This window comes from Syngnathus scovelli, chromosome 13 (genome assembly GCF_024217435.2).
Source record: "Syngnathus scovelli strain Florida chromosome 13, RoL_Ssco_1.2, whole genome shotgun sequence".
Taxonomy (NCBI): Eukaryota; Metazoa; Chordata; class Actinopteri; order Syngnathiformes; family Syngnathidae; genus Syngnathus; species Syngnathus scovelli.
Genome location: NC_090859.1, coordinates 10369713 through 10386524, shown reverse-complemented (window position 1 = coordinate 10386524; position 16812 = coordinate 10369713). Strand labels below are relative to the sequence as shown.

Sequence of the window (16812 nt, the reverse complement as noted above, 5' to 3'; positions counted from 1 at the left end):
AACTACCGACGGACTGACGTTTCTTCGGAAGCTTCCAAAATCACCAATACTTATCGCAATATGGCATCTTCTATGCTAGAAGAATGTGGAACTGTATTACAAGACAATGAGTTGTTTTTCTCTCTTGAACTCTACATTTTATTAGAAATTGTGTCTTATATCTTTAGGATGTTTTATAATGTCTCTCTTTGGTTTGAAATTCTTTCAAATGTTGGCTTTTATTCGTCTGCGCACGTTGAGTTACCTCGTGTATGAAATTGAATATAAGTACAGATAAAAAGCAGTAAGCATACTGTACACTTGACCGTTTTTAGCTGACCATGTGTGGTGGTTATCATTTAAAAAAGTATTTTGAAAATAGGTTAGTTGATATATGTTGAATATCTGATTTGCTATGGAAAGTTGAAAACATTCCGAGTGAGATTCTCCAATCCGTTAATACTAAAATAAGCAATTAATGGTTCATTTTCTCCATTGTTGATCAAGGTAATGTTTTATTGAGAGCCTCACTTTCCACTTGGTGAGATAATAAAGCCCTAAATTGAGTGCATGTGAATATTTCATACAAAGCTTCCCAAAGCCCCCAAACTTAATAAAGATCCCCACTTGCTGAGCATCTTGGCAATTAGTCATTAAGAAGACAAGGAGACATTGGAGTCTGGCTGTTTCATGCCTCCGAGGCCCAATTAAGCATCACCTCAGGTCCACACACGTATTGCCGACACTGACGCAACACACACACAGACACACACGCGTGCACACACGCACACACTTAGTGACGGTATTTTTTGAGATGTGTTCACAGCACAGTGTCGCCTCTGTCTGCCCTGGTAAAGGCCTCTTTGATTAAAATGGCTGCCATTCAAAGTGAGTCGAGTCAAGACTGTCAAATTGCTTTCGTCACGACGATGGTATGGTTGCCCTCAATTGACAATCTAAATTTTGATATGTTTTCCATGAGATGTAGACAATTCAGTGTTTCTGTTGGCTGAATTTCTTTCGCCGTACATGGACAATAGATGTTTTTTTCCGATCAGATTCTATTCTCAAAATGTTGCCACGCCAATCTTCCAGGTCTTAAGAAATAGTAGTGCTGTTTGATGTGACTAAATCTACATTGGACTGGTTTTTAAAAATCAATTCATATTGGCCTCCCAGAGTCTGCAAGCTAGTCCGTAATAACATTATTGCTCAATTTCCTCTGTGTGCCTGTGCCTGTGCGTGTGATGAGTGTGATTCCATCTTCCAAACTCAGACTGGGTGCACAACACAGGACCAGCTCAGTGGCCTAAGGGTAGTGTCCACCCTGAAGCTGGAAGGTTGTGGGTTCAAACCCCGTCATACCAAAGACTGTAAAAATGGGACCCATTTCTTCCCTGCTTGGCACTCAGTGTAAGGGGTTGGAATGGGGTCTTAGATCACCAAATGATTCCCGAGCGCGGCACCGCTGCTGCTCACTGCTCCCCTCTACCCCAGAGCATGGATCAAAATCACACGGGGATGGGTTAAATGCAGAGGACAAATTTCACCATACCCAGGTGTGTGACGATCATTGGGACTTTAACTTTTAACAACAATGGCGTCATCTAGCGCCGAACCACTGTAGCACAGATTTATTATTATCATTATTATTATTATTATTATTATTATTATTATTATTATTATTATTATTATTATTATTATTATTATTATTATTATTATTGGTGGCGAACATAGAGGCTGAAAAACTCACATTTTCCGTTTTTTTTGCACATGGACTGCAGCTTCGAAAGGGCAGGAAACTATCTCTTTACTGATTGGACAACCGATTCCCCGCTTCGACTAGCCAATCAATGAGAAGCAAGAGTGTGAATAGCGACTCTGCTCGCCCAAATTAAAAGACTTCTATAATAACTTATAACAGACTAAAATGTGGGTCTTTGCTTTATTACGTCTATAATCATGTAGAATACTACATAAATGTTGTAATGTTGCTGTGACTAGCACTCAATCGGTGTGAATTCTGTCTTTTTTATTTTTAAACGTAGACATATATGGTAACGTTGTGCTTAATGAATTCGTTGGGGGAGGGCTGCTGAGCGACGTCTCTTTTTCCGGTCTTCTTTCAGGTCCGCGATGTTGGTATAATAATGTCTGCCAGTCAACAGAAGTCACAACTCTCTTATTGTCTTGAGTAAGTTTAACTTCTCAGCAGCATAATGTCTGGCCGTGGCAAAGGTGGTAAGGGTTTGGGAAAAGGAGGCGCCAAGCGCCACCGCAAAGTCCTTCGTGATAACATCCAGGGAATCACAAAGCCAGCCATTCGCCGTCTTGCTCGCCGAGGCGGCGTCAAACGTATCTCTGGGCTGATCTACGAGGAAACCCGTGGAGTGCTTAAAGTCTTCCTCGAGAACGTCATCCGTGATGCAGTCACCTACACCGAGCATGCCAAAAGGAAGACCGTCACCGCCATGGACGTAGTGTACGCACTGAAGAGGCAAGGACGTACTCTGTACGGATTTGGTGGTTAGGTTCATCAATTGTTCCGGTTTTAATCAACCAACGGCCCTTTTCAGGGCCACACACTCTTCGAGAGAGTTAATTTTCCCTTGGTCAAAGTCTCTGACACTCAGAATAAACAGGCTTAATTCAGCCAATCACAGAGTGGCAATGGCAAGGAACTATGCCTTAGTGATGTGCATTCCAGTTCCTTTAAGTGAACTGAACCTTTAGAATCACTTCACTCAAAATATCCGTTCAAACAAATTGTTCAACGAATCATCCTCCCCCCCCCCACGCACACATACACTGATCCGTTTATATTTTTAAAGTTCAATAACAGAACTAACCAATACACCAGACAAAAAACAAACACACGGTACTCTCGACAACAGCAACGCACACATTTTTCTCTATATTACAACATATACATCAAACAATACAACTACCCCCCCAAAACAAATATATATAATAATTGGCTCGGGTAACTCACATTTCATTCTGTAATACAACACCTACTTACACTGAGTGCCAAAAGTCCCAATGATCGTGAGCAGCATGGGGGGCCCCATTTCAACCCCTTACACTGAGTGCCAAGCAGGGAAGAAATGGGTACCATTGTTATAGTCACTGGTATGACTCGGCAGGGGTTTGAACCCACAACCTCCCAAACTCAGGGCGGACACTCTCCTCTCAGGCCACTGAGCTGGTAAACACTTGTATCGTAGTATAACACTTATAGTAGTTTTTAAATAACGTGTATACCTATGTACGCCTAAATATTGTTATCCAATATATCTACTGCAATTTCACATTAGATTGCTGGTTTTTAATAAACATTTGTTAAAACTTGTCTGGTGTTTTATTCCTTGTTTCTTTATTCGCCAATTAAAACATGAAAATCAGCTTAATCATGCATTTTATTATTTTTTTACCTCGTGTAGTGTACCAAAATATCCCATAATTATCTGCCTAAATAATTGTGACTAATTTAAAACTATTCTACTTGTTAATACCTACAAAATAACATATTCTAACCGGAGAGTGCATTGACCTAATTTTCACATGGTCCTTGTTTACATTTTGCATTTGACACTGACAGCTGTCAAGTGTCACGTTAGGGCTCTTCTTGTGTAAGTTTTATTTGTTATGGGTTTTCTTTTGTAAGTTTAACGGGGTACTTCGAAAGTTGCTTGTGCAACCATAAAAGCAGACATGTTCCATGTACCAAGAGCAAGGCTTCCATAGGTTAGTGGTTAGTGCTCCGGGCTTTCACCCCAGCGACCCAGGTTCGAATCTCAGTGGGAACCCAAAAAATTTTATCATAGAAAATTTGCAACACAGGTGCTCATGTAACCATAAAACCATACATGTCCCATGCATTGAGAGCAAGGCTTCCATAGGGTAGTGGTTACTGCGCTGGGCTTTCACCACAGTGACCCAGGTTTGAATCTCAGTGGGAACCCAAAAACTTTTATCATAGAAAATTTGCAACACAGTTGCTCGTGTAACCATAAAACCATACATGACCCATGTACCAGTAGCAAGGCTTCCATTGGGTAGTGGTTACTGCTCTGGGCTTTCACCCCAGCGATCCAGGTTTGAATTTCAGTGGGAACCCAAAAAATTTTATCATAGAAAATTTGCAACACAGGTGCTCATGTAACCATAAAACCATACATGTCCCATACATTGAGAGCAAGGCTTCCATAGGGTAGTGGTTACTGCTCTGGGCTTTCACCCCAGCGACCCAGGTTCGAATCTCAGTGGGAACCAAAAAACTTTTATCATAGAAAATTTGCAACACAGTTGCTCGTGTAACCATAAAACCATACATGACCCATGTACCAGTAGCAAGGCTTCCATTGGGTAGTGGTTACTGCTCTGGGCTTTCACCCCAGCGACCCAGGTTCGAATTTCAGTGGGAACCCAAAAACATTTTATCAGAGAAAATTTGCAACACAGGTGCTCATGTAACCATAAAACCATACATGTCCCATCCATTGAGAGCAAGGCTTCCATAGGGTAGTGGTTACTGCTCTGGGCTTTCACCCCAGCGACCCAGGTTCGAATCTCAGTGGGAACCCAAAAACTTTTATCATAGAAAATTTGCAACACAGTTGCTCGTGTAACCATAAAACCATACATGACCCATGTACCGGTAGCAAGGCTTCCATTGGGTAGTGGTTACTGCTCTGGGCTTTCACTTCAGCGACCCAGGTTCGAATTTCAGTGGGAACCCAAAAACATTTTATCAGAGAAAATTTGCAACACAGTTGCTCGTGTAACCATAAAACCATACATGTCCCATCCATTGAGAGCAAGGCTTCCATAGGGTAGTGGTTACTGCTCTGGGCTTTCACCCCAGCGACCCAGGTTCGAATTTCAGTGGGAACCCAAAAACATTTTATCGGAGAAAATTTGCAACACAGTTGCTCGTGTAACCATAAAACCATACATGTCCCATGCATCGAGAGCAAGGCTTCCATAGGGTAGTGGTTAGTGATATGGGCTTTCACCCCAGCGACCCTAGTTCGAGTCTCAGTGGGATCCAGAAAATTTTATCATAGAAAATTTGCAACACAGGTGCTCATGTAACCATAAAACCATACATGTCCCATGCATTGAGCGCAAGGCTTCCATAGGGTAGTGGTTAGTGCTCTCGGCTTTCACCCCAGCGACCCAGGTTCGAATCTCAGTGGGATCCAAAATATTTTATCATAGAAATTTGCAACACAGGTGCTCGTGTAACCATAAAACCATACATGTCCCATGCATTGAGAGCAAGGCTTCCATAGGGTAGTGGTTAGTGATATGGGCTTTCACCCCAGCGACCCAGGTTCGAATCTCAGTGGCAACCAAAAAATTTTATCATAGCTAGGGTTAGGGTTAGGGCTAGGGTTAGAGCTAGCGTTAGGGTTAGAGCTAGGGTTAGAATTAGAGTGAGGGTTAGGGTTAGGGTTAGAGCTAGGCTTAGGGTTAGGGTTAGAGCTAGGCTTAGGGTTAGAGCTAAGGTTAGGGTTAGAGTTAGTGCTAGGCTTAGAGTGAGGGTTAGAGCTAGGGTTAGAGGTATGGTTAGAGGTAGTGTTAGAGCTAGGGTTAGGGTTAGAGCTAGGGTTAGGGTTGGGGTTAGAGCTAGGGTTAGGGTTAGAGCTTGGTTTAGGGTTAGAGCTAGGGTTAGGGTTTGAGCTAGGGTTAGGGCTAGGGTTAGCGATAGTGTTAGGGTTAGAGTTAGAGCTAGGATTAGGGTTAGGGTTAGAGCTAGGGTTAGGGTTAGAGCTAGGCTTAGGGTTAGGGTTAGAGTTAGAGCGAGGGTTAGGGTTAGAGCTAGGGTTCGGGTTAGGGTTAGAGCTAGGGTTAGAATTAGAGTGAGGGTTAGGGTTAGAGCTAGGGTTAGGGTTAGAGCTAGGCTTAGGGTAAGAGCTAGGGTTAGGGGTTAGGGGTTAGGGTTAGAGTTAGAGTTAGGGTTAGAGTTAGAGCTAGGGTTAGAGTTAGGGTTAGGGTTAGAGCTAGGGTTAGGGTTAGAGCTAGGCTTAGGGTTAGGGTTAGAGTTAGAGCGAGGGTTAGGGTTAGAGCTAGGGTTAGGGTTAGAGCTAGGGTTAGAATTAGAGTGAGGGTTAGGGTTAGAGCTAGGGTTAGAGCTAGGCTTAGGGTAAGAGCTAGGGTTAGGGGTTAGGGTTAGAGTTAGAGTTAGGGTTAGAGTTAGAGCTAGGGTTAGAGTTAGGGTTAGGGCTAGGGTTAGGGTTAGAGCTAGGCTTAGGGTTAGGGTTAGAGTTAGAGCGAGGGTTAGGGTTAGAGCTAGGGTTAGGGTTAGAGCTAGGGTTAGAGTGAGGGTTAGGGTTAGAGCTAGGGTTAGGGTTAGAGCTAGGCTTAGGGTAAGAGCTAGGGTTAGGGGTTAGGGGTTAGGGTTAGAGTTAGAGTTAGGGTTAGAGTTAGAGCTAGGGTTAGAGTTAGGGTTAGGGTTAGAGATAGGGTTAGATCTAGGGTTAGGGTTAGGGTTAGAGGTAGGGTTGGGGTTAGGGTTAGAGCTAGGGTTAGGATTAGGGTTAGAGCTAGGGTTAGAATTAGAGTGAGGGTTAGGGTTAGAGCTAGGGTTAGGGTTAGAGCTAGGGTTAGGGTTAGAGTTAGAGCTAGGGTTAGGGTTAGAGCTAGGGTTAGGGTTAGAGTTAGTGCGAGGGTTAGAGTTAGAGCTAGGGTTAGGGTTTGAGCTAGGGTTAGGGCTAGGGTTAGCGGTAGGGTTAGGGTTAGAGCTAGGGTTAGCGTTAGTGCGAGGGTTAGGGTTAGAGCTAGGGTTAGGGTTAGAGCTAGGCTTAGGGTTAGGGTTAGAGTTAGAGCTAGGGTTAGAGCTAGGGTTAGGGTTTGAGCTAGGGTTAGGGCTAGGGTTAGCGATAGTGTTAGGGTTAGAGTTAGAGCTAGGATTAGGGTTAGGGTTAGAGCTAGGGTTAGGGTTAGAGCTAGGCTTAGGGTTAGGGTTAGAGTTAGAGCGAGGGTTAGGGTTAGAGCTAGGGTTAGGGTTAGAGCTAGGGTTAGAATTAGAGTGAGGGTTAGGGTTAGAGCTAGGGTTAGGGTTAGAGCTAGGCTTAGGGTAAGAGCTAGGGTTAGGGGTTAGGGGTTAGGGTTAGAGTTAGAGTTAGAGTTAGGGTTAGAGTTAGAGCTAGGGTTAGAGTTAGGGTTAGGGTTAGAGCTAGGGTTAGGGTTAGAGCTAGGCTTAGGGTAAGAGCTAGGGTTAGGGGTTAGGGTTAGAGTTAGAGTTAGAGTTAGAGTTAGGGTTAGAGTTAGAGCTAGGGTTAGAGTTAGGGTTAGGGTTAGAGCTAGGGTTAGGGTTAGAGCTAGGCTTAGGGTTAGGGTTAGGGTTAGAGTTAGAGCGAGGGTTAGGGTTAGAGCTAGGGTTAGGGTTAGAGCTAGGGTTAGAATTAGAGTGAGGGTTAGGGTTACAGCTAGGGTTAGAGCTAGGCTTAGGGTAAGAGCTAGGGTTAGGGGTTAGGGGTTAGGGTTAGAGTTAGGGTTAGAGTTAGAGCTAGGGTTAGAGTTAGGGTTAGGGTTAGAGCTAGGGTTAGGGTTAGAGCTAGGCTTAGGGTTAGGGTTAGAGTTAGAGCGAGGGTTAGGGTTAGAGCTAGGGTTAGGGTTAGAGCTAGGGTTAGAGTGAGGGTTAGGGTTAGAGCTAGGGTTAGGGTTAGAGCTAGGCTTAGGGTAAGAGCTAGGGTTAGGGGTTAGGGGTTAGGGTTAGGGTTAGGGTTAGAGCTAGGCTTAGGGTTAGGGTTAGAGTTAGAGTGAGGGTTAGAGTTAGGGTTAGGGTTAGAGATAGGGTTAGATCTAGGGTTAGGGTTAGAGGTAGGGTTGGGGTTAGGGTTAGAGCTAGGGTTAGGATTAGGGTTAGAGCTAGGGTTAGAATTAGAGTGAGGGTTAGGGTTAGAGCTAGGGTTAGGGTTAGAGCTAGGGTTAGGGTTAGAGTTAGAGCTAGGGTTAGGGTTAGAGCTAGGGTTAGGGTTAGAGTTAGAGCTAGGGTTAGGGTTTGAGCTAGGGTTAGGGCTAGGGTTAGCGGTAGGGTTAGGGTTAGAGCTAGGGTTAGCGTTAGTGCGAGGGTTAGGGTTAGAGCTAGGGTTAGGGTTAGAGTTAGAGCGAGGGTTAGAGCTAGGGTTAGGGTTAGGGTTAGGGCTAGAGTTAGGGTTAGTGCTCGTTTTTTTTTTTTTTTTTTTTACACGGTAGTTTTTTTGTTTTCAAAAAAAACAAACTACCATACACACGGTAGTTTAATGTAGTTTAATGGTATTTAATGGTAGTTTAAAAAAAAAAACTACCATGCACGGTAGTTTAAAAAAAAAACTACCATTAAATGGTAGTTTAAAAAAAACTACCATTAAACTACATTAAACTACCGTGTATGGTAGTTTTTTTTGGAAAAAAAACAAAACAAAACAAAAAAAAATACCATACATGGTAGTTTAAAAAAAAACTACCATTAAACTACATTAAACTACCGTGTATGGTAGTTTAAAAAAAAAAAAAAAAAAAAAAACTAACCCTAACCCTAGCTCTAACTCTAGCTCTAACCCTAACCCTCGCTCTAACTCTAACCCTAACCCTAGCTCTAACCCTAACCCTAGCTCTAACTCTAACCCTAACCCTAAGCCTAGCTCTAACCCTAACCCTCACTCTAATTCTAACCCTAGCTCTAACCCTAATCCTAACCCTAGCTCTAACCCCAACCCCAACCGTACCTCTAACCCTAACCCTAGATCTAACCCTATCTCTAACCCTAACCCTAGCTCTAACTCTAACCCTAACTCTAACTCTAACCCTAACCCCTAACCCTAGCTCTTACCCTAAGCCTAGCTCTAACCCTAACCCTAGCTCTAACGCTAACCCTCACTCTAATTCTAACCCTAGCTCTAACCCTAACCCTAGCTCTAACCCTAACCCTCGCTCTAACTCTAACCCTAACCCTAACCCTAAGCCTAGCTCTAACCCTAGCTCTAACCCTAACCCTAACCCTAACTCTAACCCTAGCCCTAACTCTAACCCTAACTCTAACTCTAACCCTAAGCCTAGCTCTCTCTAACCCTCGCACTAACTCTAACCCTAACCCTAGCTCTAACCCTAACCCTAGCTCTAACTCTAACCCTAACCCTAAGCCTAGCTCTAACCCTAACCCTAGCTCTAACCCTAACCCTCACTCTAATTCTAACCCTAATCCTAACCCTAGCTCTAACCCTAACCCCAACCCTACCTCTAACCCTAACCCTAGATCTAACCCTATCTCTAACCCTAACCCTAACTCTAACCCTAGCTCTAACTCTAACCCTAACTCTAACTCTAACCCTAACCCCTAACCCTAGCTCTTACCCTAAGCCTAGCTCTAACCCTAACCCTAGCTCTAACCCTAACCCTCACTCTAATTCTAACCCTAGCTCTAACCCTAACCCTAGCTCTAACCCTAACCCTCGCTCTAACTCTAACCCTATCCCTAACCCTAACCCTAAGCCTAGCTCTAACCCTAGCTCTAACCCTAACCCTAACTCTAACCCTAGCTCTAACTCTAACCCTAACTCTAACTCTAACTCTAACCCTAACCCCTAACCCCTAACCCTAGCTCTTACCCTAAGCCTAGCTCTAACCCTAACCCTAGCTCTAACCCTAACCCTCACTCTAATTCTAACCCTAGCTCTAACCCTAACCCTAGCTCTAACCCTAACCCTCGCCCTAACTCTAACCCTAACCCTAAGCCTAGCTCTAACCCTAACCCTCGCTCTAACTCTAACCCTAACCCTAAGCCTAGCTCTAACCCTAACCCTAGCTCTAACCCTAACCCTAACCCTAACCCTAGCTCTAACTCTAACCCTAACCCTACCGCTAACCCTAGCCCTAACCCTAGCTCAAACCCTAACCCTAGCTCTAACCCTAAACCAAGCTCTAACCCTAACCCTAGCTCTAACCCCAACCCTAACCCTAGCTCTAACCCTAACCCCACCTCTAACCCTACCTCTAACCCTAGCTCTAACCCTACCTCTAACCCTAGCTCTAACCCTAACCCTCACTCTAACTCTAAGCCTAGCACTAACTCTAACCCTTAGCCTAGCTCTAACCCTAACCCTAGCTCTAACCCTAACCCTCACTCTAATTCTAACCCTAGCTCTAACCCTAACCCTAGCTCTAACCCTAACGCTAGCTCTAACCCTAGCCCTAACCCTAGCTATGATAAAAATTTTTGGGTCCCACTGAGATTCGAACCGGGGTCGCTGGAGTGAAAGCCCATATCACTAACCACTACCCTATGGAAGCCTTGCTCTCAATGCATGGGACATGTATGGTTTTATGGTTACACGAGCACCTGTGTTGCAAATTTTCTATGATAAAATATTTTGGATCCCACTGAGATTCGAACCTGGGTCGCTGGGGTGAAAGCCCAGAGCACTAACCACTACCCTATGGAAGCCTTGCTCTCCATGCATGGGACATGTATGGTTTTATGGTTACATGAGCACCTGTGTTGCAAATTTTCTATGATAAAATTTTCAGGATCCCACTGAGATTCGAACCAGGGTCGATGGGGTGAAAGCCCATATGACTAACCACTACCCTATGGAAGCCTTGCTCTCAATGCATGGGACATGTATGGTTTTATGGTTACACGAGCAACTGTGTTGCAAATTTTCTCTGATAAAATGTTTTTGGGTTCCCACTGAAATTCGAACCTGGGTCACTGGGGTGAAAGCCCATATCACTAACCACTACCCTATGGAAGCCTTGCTCTCAATTTCATGGGACATGTATGGTTTTATGGCTACACGAGCACCTGTGTTGCAAATTTTCTATGATAAAATATTTTGGATCCCACTGAGATTCGAACCTGAGTCGCTGGGGTGAAAGCCCATATCACTAACCACTACCCTATGGAAGCCTTGCTCTCAATGCATGGGACATGTATGGTTTTATGGTTACACGAGCACCATTTAAAAACGACTATAAGTGTTATACTACGATACAAGTGTTTACCAGCTCAGTGGCCTAAGAGGAGAGTGTCCGCCCTGAGATTGGGAGGTTGTGGGTTCAAACCCCTGCCGAGTCATACCAGTGACTATAACAATGGTACCCATTTCTTCCCTGCTTGGCACTCAGTGTAAGGGGTTGAAATGGGGCCCCCCCCTGCTGCTCACGATCATTGGGACTTTTGGCACTCAGTGTAAGGAAGGGGTTTCCAAGTCCAGTCACTTGGAAAACATGTTGGAACGGGGCCCCGAGGACTAGAGCTTGACACCTGTGACCTTTGACCATGATATTTCCCTAATAAAGTGGCCTGTTATTAGGTACACTTGAAAATGGCGGTGTACCTAATGGAGTGTCCGTGTGATTCCCTCGTTAAGTGCACCTGCGTGAAAAGTTTTAGCTACTGCAGAACGTGAAAGGAGCTAAAACTTTTCACGCGGGTGCGGTTAACGAGGGTCACTTGGAAAACTTGTTGGAACGCGGCCCCAAGGACTAGAGCTTGAAACCTGTGACCTTTGACCATGATATTTCCCTAATAAAGTGGCCTTGTACACTTGAAAATGGCGGTGTACCTAATGGAGTTAGGTATGCTGCTATGCCAGCTGACGCCTGTTATGCCGACATTGATATTTTAATTTTGTATTTGTTGGATTGTAGTTGATGGTGTTATTATAAAACATCAGACAAGTTTCAACATAAATGTTTATTCAAAAATAATAATATTTATTATTATTGAAATAATAACCAATCAGTTTAGGAATTGATTCGTTCATCTCATTCACTGAAGAAAATTCGTTCGTTTGAACGAATCGTTTACTCACGAGCCAACACTACCAAGCATTGATTTCAGCCAATCACCGTGTGGCAATGGCACAGAGTTATTTGCATGAGAGGGGCTAGAAGAACCCTGATTTGCATGACGTCAGCTTTTCCGTCTAGTCATCATGCCTGAACCAGCCAAGTCAGCGCCCAAGAAGGGCTCCAAGAAAGCCGTCACCAAGTCCACCGGCAAGCCCGGAAGGAGGCGAAAGAAGGGGAGGAAGGAAAGCTACGCCATTTACGTGTACAAGGTGTTGAAGCAGGTCCATCCCGATACTGGCATCTCCTCCAAGGCGATGAGCATCATGAACTCCTTCGTCAACGATATCTTCGAGCGAATCGCTTCAGAGGCGGCTCGCCTGGCGCTTTACAACAAGCGTTCAACTATCACGTCCAGGGAGATTCAGACCGCCGTGCGTCTTCTGCTCCCGGGTGAGCTGGCAAAGCACGCTGTGTCTGAGGGCACCAAGGCAGTCACCAAATATACCAGCTCAAAGTAAATCGGATCGACGTCATCTCTACACAACGGTTCTTTTAAGAGCCACCAACATACTTCTGAGAAGTTTTTATTCCAGTGTTGATTTTCTTGGTCAAGGATAAGTTAAAACACCTGAGTGAAAAGATTAGTTCATTTTCACGTTCTGCAGGAGCCTAACTTTTGACACAGGTGTGCTTAACGAGGGGATCTTGGAAAGCATGTTGGAATGCAGCCCTGAGGACTGAACTTTGACATTTGTGCTTTAAACCCTACTTTTAAACCCTAACTCTAGTATGAAACCCTACTTTGTACATTATCTTTAATAGAAATAAAGGCTATATGTAGACCTTTATTTCCATTTAAGATACTGTTTAGTTAAGCTTTTTTAGTTAAAAAGATCTATGGTAAGGCTTTTTAGGTTAAATAAAAAGAGCCTTGCTATACACTGTATAACTCATTTTTTGCACTTTCATTTTATTCAGAATAATATATATAATTTACATCTTGCGAACAAAAGTCAGTTTCTTCACATTGATTTTATCAATTGCTTATTTAATATGCTGATCACAAAATCGTTTCATTTGTCCACAGGAAACCTTTGAGGAGAATTCTGGACAACCAGAATGATCTAATTAAAAAATCTAAAAGTATAAATATTTTTTATACAAGATTTCATTGATCACTTGTAATGTTACCAACACATTTGTGTCTCTTAATTTTGCCCCTCTGATAGAATCTTTCACCACAATCTAGGCAAGCAAAAGGTTTCTCACCTGTATGAATCCGTGTGTGACTTGTTAGGGTTCCCTTCTGAGAGAACCTTTGACCACAAACAGAGCATGGAAAAGGCTTCTCACCAGTGTGTGTTCTTGTGTGACTTGTTAAAGTTCCCTTCTGTGAGAATCGAAGGCCACATACTGAGCAGACGAAAGGTTTTTCACCAGTGTGGGTTCTTGAGTGACTTCTTAAGGATGCCTTTTTAGAAAATTTTTGACCACAAACTGAGCAATCAAAAGGTTTCTCACCAGTGTGCGTTCTCATGTGTGATGTCAAAACGTGCCTACGAGAGAATCTTTGACCACAAATTGAGCAGGCGTAAGGTTTTTCTCCAGTGTGTGCTCGTGCGTGTGTTGTCAAAGCATGTCGACGAGAGAATCTTTGTCCACATATTGAGCAGACAAAAGGTTTCTCTCCTGTGTGGGTTGCTGTGTGACTAATTAGGTTTCCCTTGTGAGAGAATCTTTGACCACAAATTGAGCAGGGAAATGGTTTTTCTCCAGTATGTGTTTTCGTGTGTTTTGTCAAAGTACCATTTTCTGAGAAACTTAAACCGCATACTGTGCAGACAAAGGGTTTCTCTCCAGTGTGAGTTCTTGTGTGACTTTTTAAGTATCCTTTATGAGAGAATTTTTGACCACATATTGAGCAAGAATAAGGTTTTTCCCCAGTGTGTGTTCTTGTGTGATATATTAACGGCCCCTTCTGAGTGAATCTTTGACCACAAACTGAGCAGACAAAAGGTTTTTCCCCAGTGTGTGTTCTTGTGTGTCTCCTTAAGTTTCCCTTTTCAGAGAATCTCTGACCACAAACTGAGCATGGGAAAGGTTTTGCCCCAGTGTGGCTAATCATATGATTTTTCAAGCGGCTCTTAAAAGCAAAGGTTTTCCCACACTGAGAACATTTCCAACGTTTCTTGTTACCGTGACACTTTGTATCAAGTTTGGACTCTTCTTCATCATCAGTATTACTGTTGCCATTTTTATAACTGGCATCATCTTCAATGTCCTCCTCGTCGTTATCATCATGTGACCGTGATGTTTCGTCGTCACTATCTGATAGTGGAGCTATGAGTCCATTTGCTTGTGATCTTCCACAATGGTCTTTGTCAGCCCCTGTCATGTGTTGACCTGAGCTGCTGATGCTGCTGCTACTGCTGCTTGGAGTCTCTGTTCCTCTGCTGTCCTCACTTTCTTCATCATCATCTTCACTTGGCAAAGGGACATCAGTCAAGAGGACCTTGATGATATCCTCTTGCTCTTCCTCCTTGATGTACAGAAAGTCTTCTTCCTCCTCTTTTATTTGGAGGGGTTCTTTATCTTTCACTTTTTCTTTAGTCCAAGGAGACTGAAGATCTGACAAAGATGAACGAAGATTTTTACTGACGTCTGCAAGACAGGAAAACAATGACATTTGATGACAATTTCTTCTTGATTCATAACATCCCATTGGACCCACAACTGCTGCTTTCAATGTCCCCATTTGTCCAGTAGATGGCGGGCTGACTCCAGTTAAGAAGCAGGCGCATGACAATGACGTCAGTGGCTAAGTCAAACAATGGCCGGTTTACGGGAGTGGCTGATGCCAAAAAAAAAAAAGGATTAATCTGTCTGACTGTGGACACACATTTGACCGGAAAGCTTTAAAATGCAAATGGGATTAGCTCGTATTTCAGTTGCACTTTAACATTTATTGCAATCATGCAATGTTTGTTTTTTACCAGTTGCCTCATTATACAGCGTTTAAAATGCATATGGACTAAAACTAAATATACATTCATTAATTTGGTTAAAGGCATTACAGACAATCTTTCAGACAGCTCAGAAAGTTTTTTGATACTGCACATACAACGCAAAATGTCAGGAAATCTTTGTCCCGGTTCTCTGACAAAGCTTCAGAAACCAACCCGACTCACACTGCTATTGTAAATAAAATATACGTATTTCCGAAGTGAGAGTGAGACATGCGCATACCTGCTGTTTGTAGCCCAACTCGATGCTTCTGAAAACCAGCATCCCCTCGTTGGCGGTGTCGCTCGTTCTCCTCGTTTGTTCCACAAAGTTCCTCGTCGTACTCTGCTGTCATTCTTGCGCACATTCTCACACGATCACACTTGATTTGAGTTCAGCATTGTGACGCTCCCAAACGCGTCTCTTTGTTAGCGGCTTGCAAATTAGGCTAAGCTACACTAGGCCGAAAAGCATCAAAGTGCAGACGGATTTATTCACGCACGAAGTTAAATCGAATGCTGTATAAGTCGAGTGAAATCGTGATGGACATACTATCTTGGGGATTCTGTAGGTTCAGTAGTATATCAATTGAAGCGCCTATACGAAAAGTGCTGCAGTGACGTGTGCGCCTGTGTTGCGTGAATGCACGATCGTATAGCGCATGCGCAATAAGTCGGCCATGTTTTAAGTTACGGCCACTCCACTTGGACAAAAATGTAGCAGGGCGCCCGATGTGCCGTGTATATATTCCTGTAGAATTTTACTTAACTACTTTTTATTTCATTGCTTTATTTTATTTTGACTTAAATACTAATAAATGTTATACTTAAAATTTTGTGGAGCACAGTTTTCTATTTGCTATGTAAATAAAGCAATTATATAATATGTATACAATATTGTGTATAAAACAATTCTTTATACTTTTAATAAGACAAACATTCACCCTCACCAAATTCCTTCTCGACAAACTGAGCAATCATACAATTTTTGCTACAATTTTCCATGACACATTCAAATCTTTGTTTTAACCATCCGTATAACAAAACAAACTATTAGTGTGTGTATGTGTTTATCCCCACACTCTTCAGACGAATGGTACACTACTGTGTGTTCTTAAGTGTGAATTTAGGCTTGCCCTACATGTGAAACCTTCACCACAAAACGGGCAGGCAAAGTGTTTCTCACTTTTTTCAATACTGTGCGTTTGTGTATGATGTATTAAACTTGTCTTACAAGAGAATTTTTTACCACAATCTGAACAGATAAAAACCGTTTTACCACTGTGGATTCTTGTGTGGTTTCTTAACTGACCTTCGTGAGCGAATCTTTCACCACAAACTAAGCATGAAAATTGCTTAGGAATATTGTGTGGTTTTGCGTGTTGCTTAAGGTTTCCATTATTAGAGTACGTCTTTTCACAAATTGGGCGGGCAAAAGCTTTTTCACCTGTGTGTACTCTTGTGTGAGTTAATAAAGTATGTTTAGCAGTATAACGATTTCCACATATTGAGCAGACAAATGGTTTTAACCCCATGTAGGCTATCATATGTTTTGTCAAGTGGCACTTAAAAGTAAAGGTTTTCTCACAGTGAGGACATTTCCAGCATTTTTTGATACTGTGACATTTCATATTACCTTCAGACACTTTATCATCAGTATCAATGTTACCGTCATTATTAGTGTCATCATCTTTCACATCATCATGTGAATATAATGTTGCATCGTCACTCTGTGATAGTGGAGCTATGAGTCCATCGGTTTGTGATCCTCCACAATGTTTTCCTTCAGCTTCGGTTACGCTGCTGCTACTGCTTGTAGGCTTGCTGGCCTCACTTTCTTTATGGACACTTGGAAAAGGAACATCAGTCAACAAAACGTTAACGAGAGCCTTTTCCTCTTCCTCTTTAATATACAGGAATTTTTCCTCTTGTTTTATTAGGAGGGGCTCTTTGAGAGCTTCACCAACATCTGCAAGACAATAAAACAAGCAAACTTGAGCCAAATCCCTTTTTGTCAATCTAATCAAGTCCAAATATTATTGGATGG

At 43.0% G+C, this 16812-nt stretch overlaps 3 protein-coding genes across 3 annotated transcripts; 2 read left to right on the top strand and 1 right to left on the bottom strand.

Moving 5' to 3' along the window:
* The first annotated feature begins 2165 nt into the window (after window positions 1–2165).
* On the top strand, window positions 2166–2636 carry LOC125980152 (histone H4). Its single transcript, XM_049739249.1, has one exon. It carries the CDS (start codon window positions 2199–2201, stop codon window positions 2508–2510), a length of 312 nt encoding a protein of 103 aa, XP_049595206.1. The 5' UTR covers window positions 2166–2198; the 3' UTR covers window positions 2511–2636.
* A 9253-nt stretch (window positions 2637–11889) lies between these two features.
* On the top strand, window positions 11890–13086 carry LOC125980149 (histone H2B-like). Its single transcript, XM_049739244.2, has one exon. It carries the CDS (start codon window positions 11907–11909, stop codon window positions 12279–12281), a length of 375 nt encoding a protein of 124 aa, XP_049595201.1. The 5' UTR covers window positions 11890–11906; the 3' UTR covers window positions 12282–13086.
* On the bottom strand, window positions 12714–15435 carry LOC125980071 (gastrula zinc finger protein XlCGF57.1). Its single transcript, XM_049739067.2, has 2 exons — window positions 15010–15435; window positions 12714–14424 (listed from the first exon to the last, which is right to left on the bottom strand). Exons 1-2 carry the CDS (start codon window positions 15131–15133, stop codon window positions 12932–12934), a joined length of 1617 nt encoding a protein of 538 aa, XP_049595024.1. The 5' UTR covers window positions 15134–15435; the 3' UTR covers window positions 12714–12931.
* Window positions 15436–16812: the final 1377 nt, after the last annotated feature.

Coding starts and splice junctions, on each gene's coding strand:
- LOC125980152 (XM_049739249.1), top strand. CDS start 2,199: ATGTCTGGCCGTGGCAAAGGTGGTAAGGGTTTGGGAAAAGGAGGCGCC.
- LOC125980149 (XM_049739244.2), top strand. CDS start 11,907: ATGCCTGAACCAGCCAAGTCAGCGCCCAAGAAGGGCTCCAAGAAAGCC.
- LOC125980071 (XM_049739067.2), bottom strand. CDS start 15,133: ATGTGCGCAAGAATGACAGCAGAGTACGACGAGGAACTTTGTGGAACA. Junction 14,425..15,009: donor AGTTGGGCTACAAACAGCAG/GTATGCGCATGT, acceptor CCTGTCTTGCAG/ACGTCAGTAAAAATCTTCGT.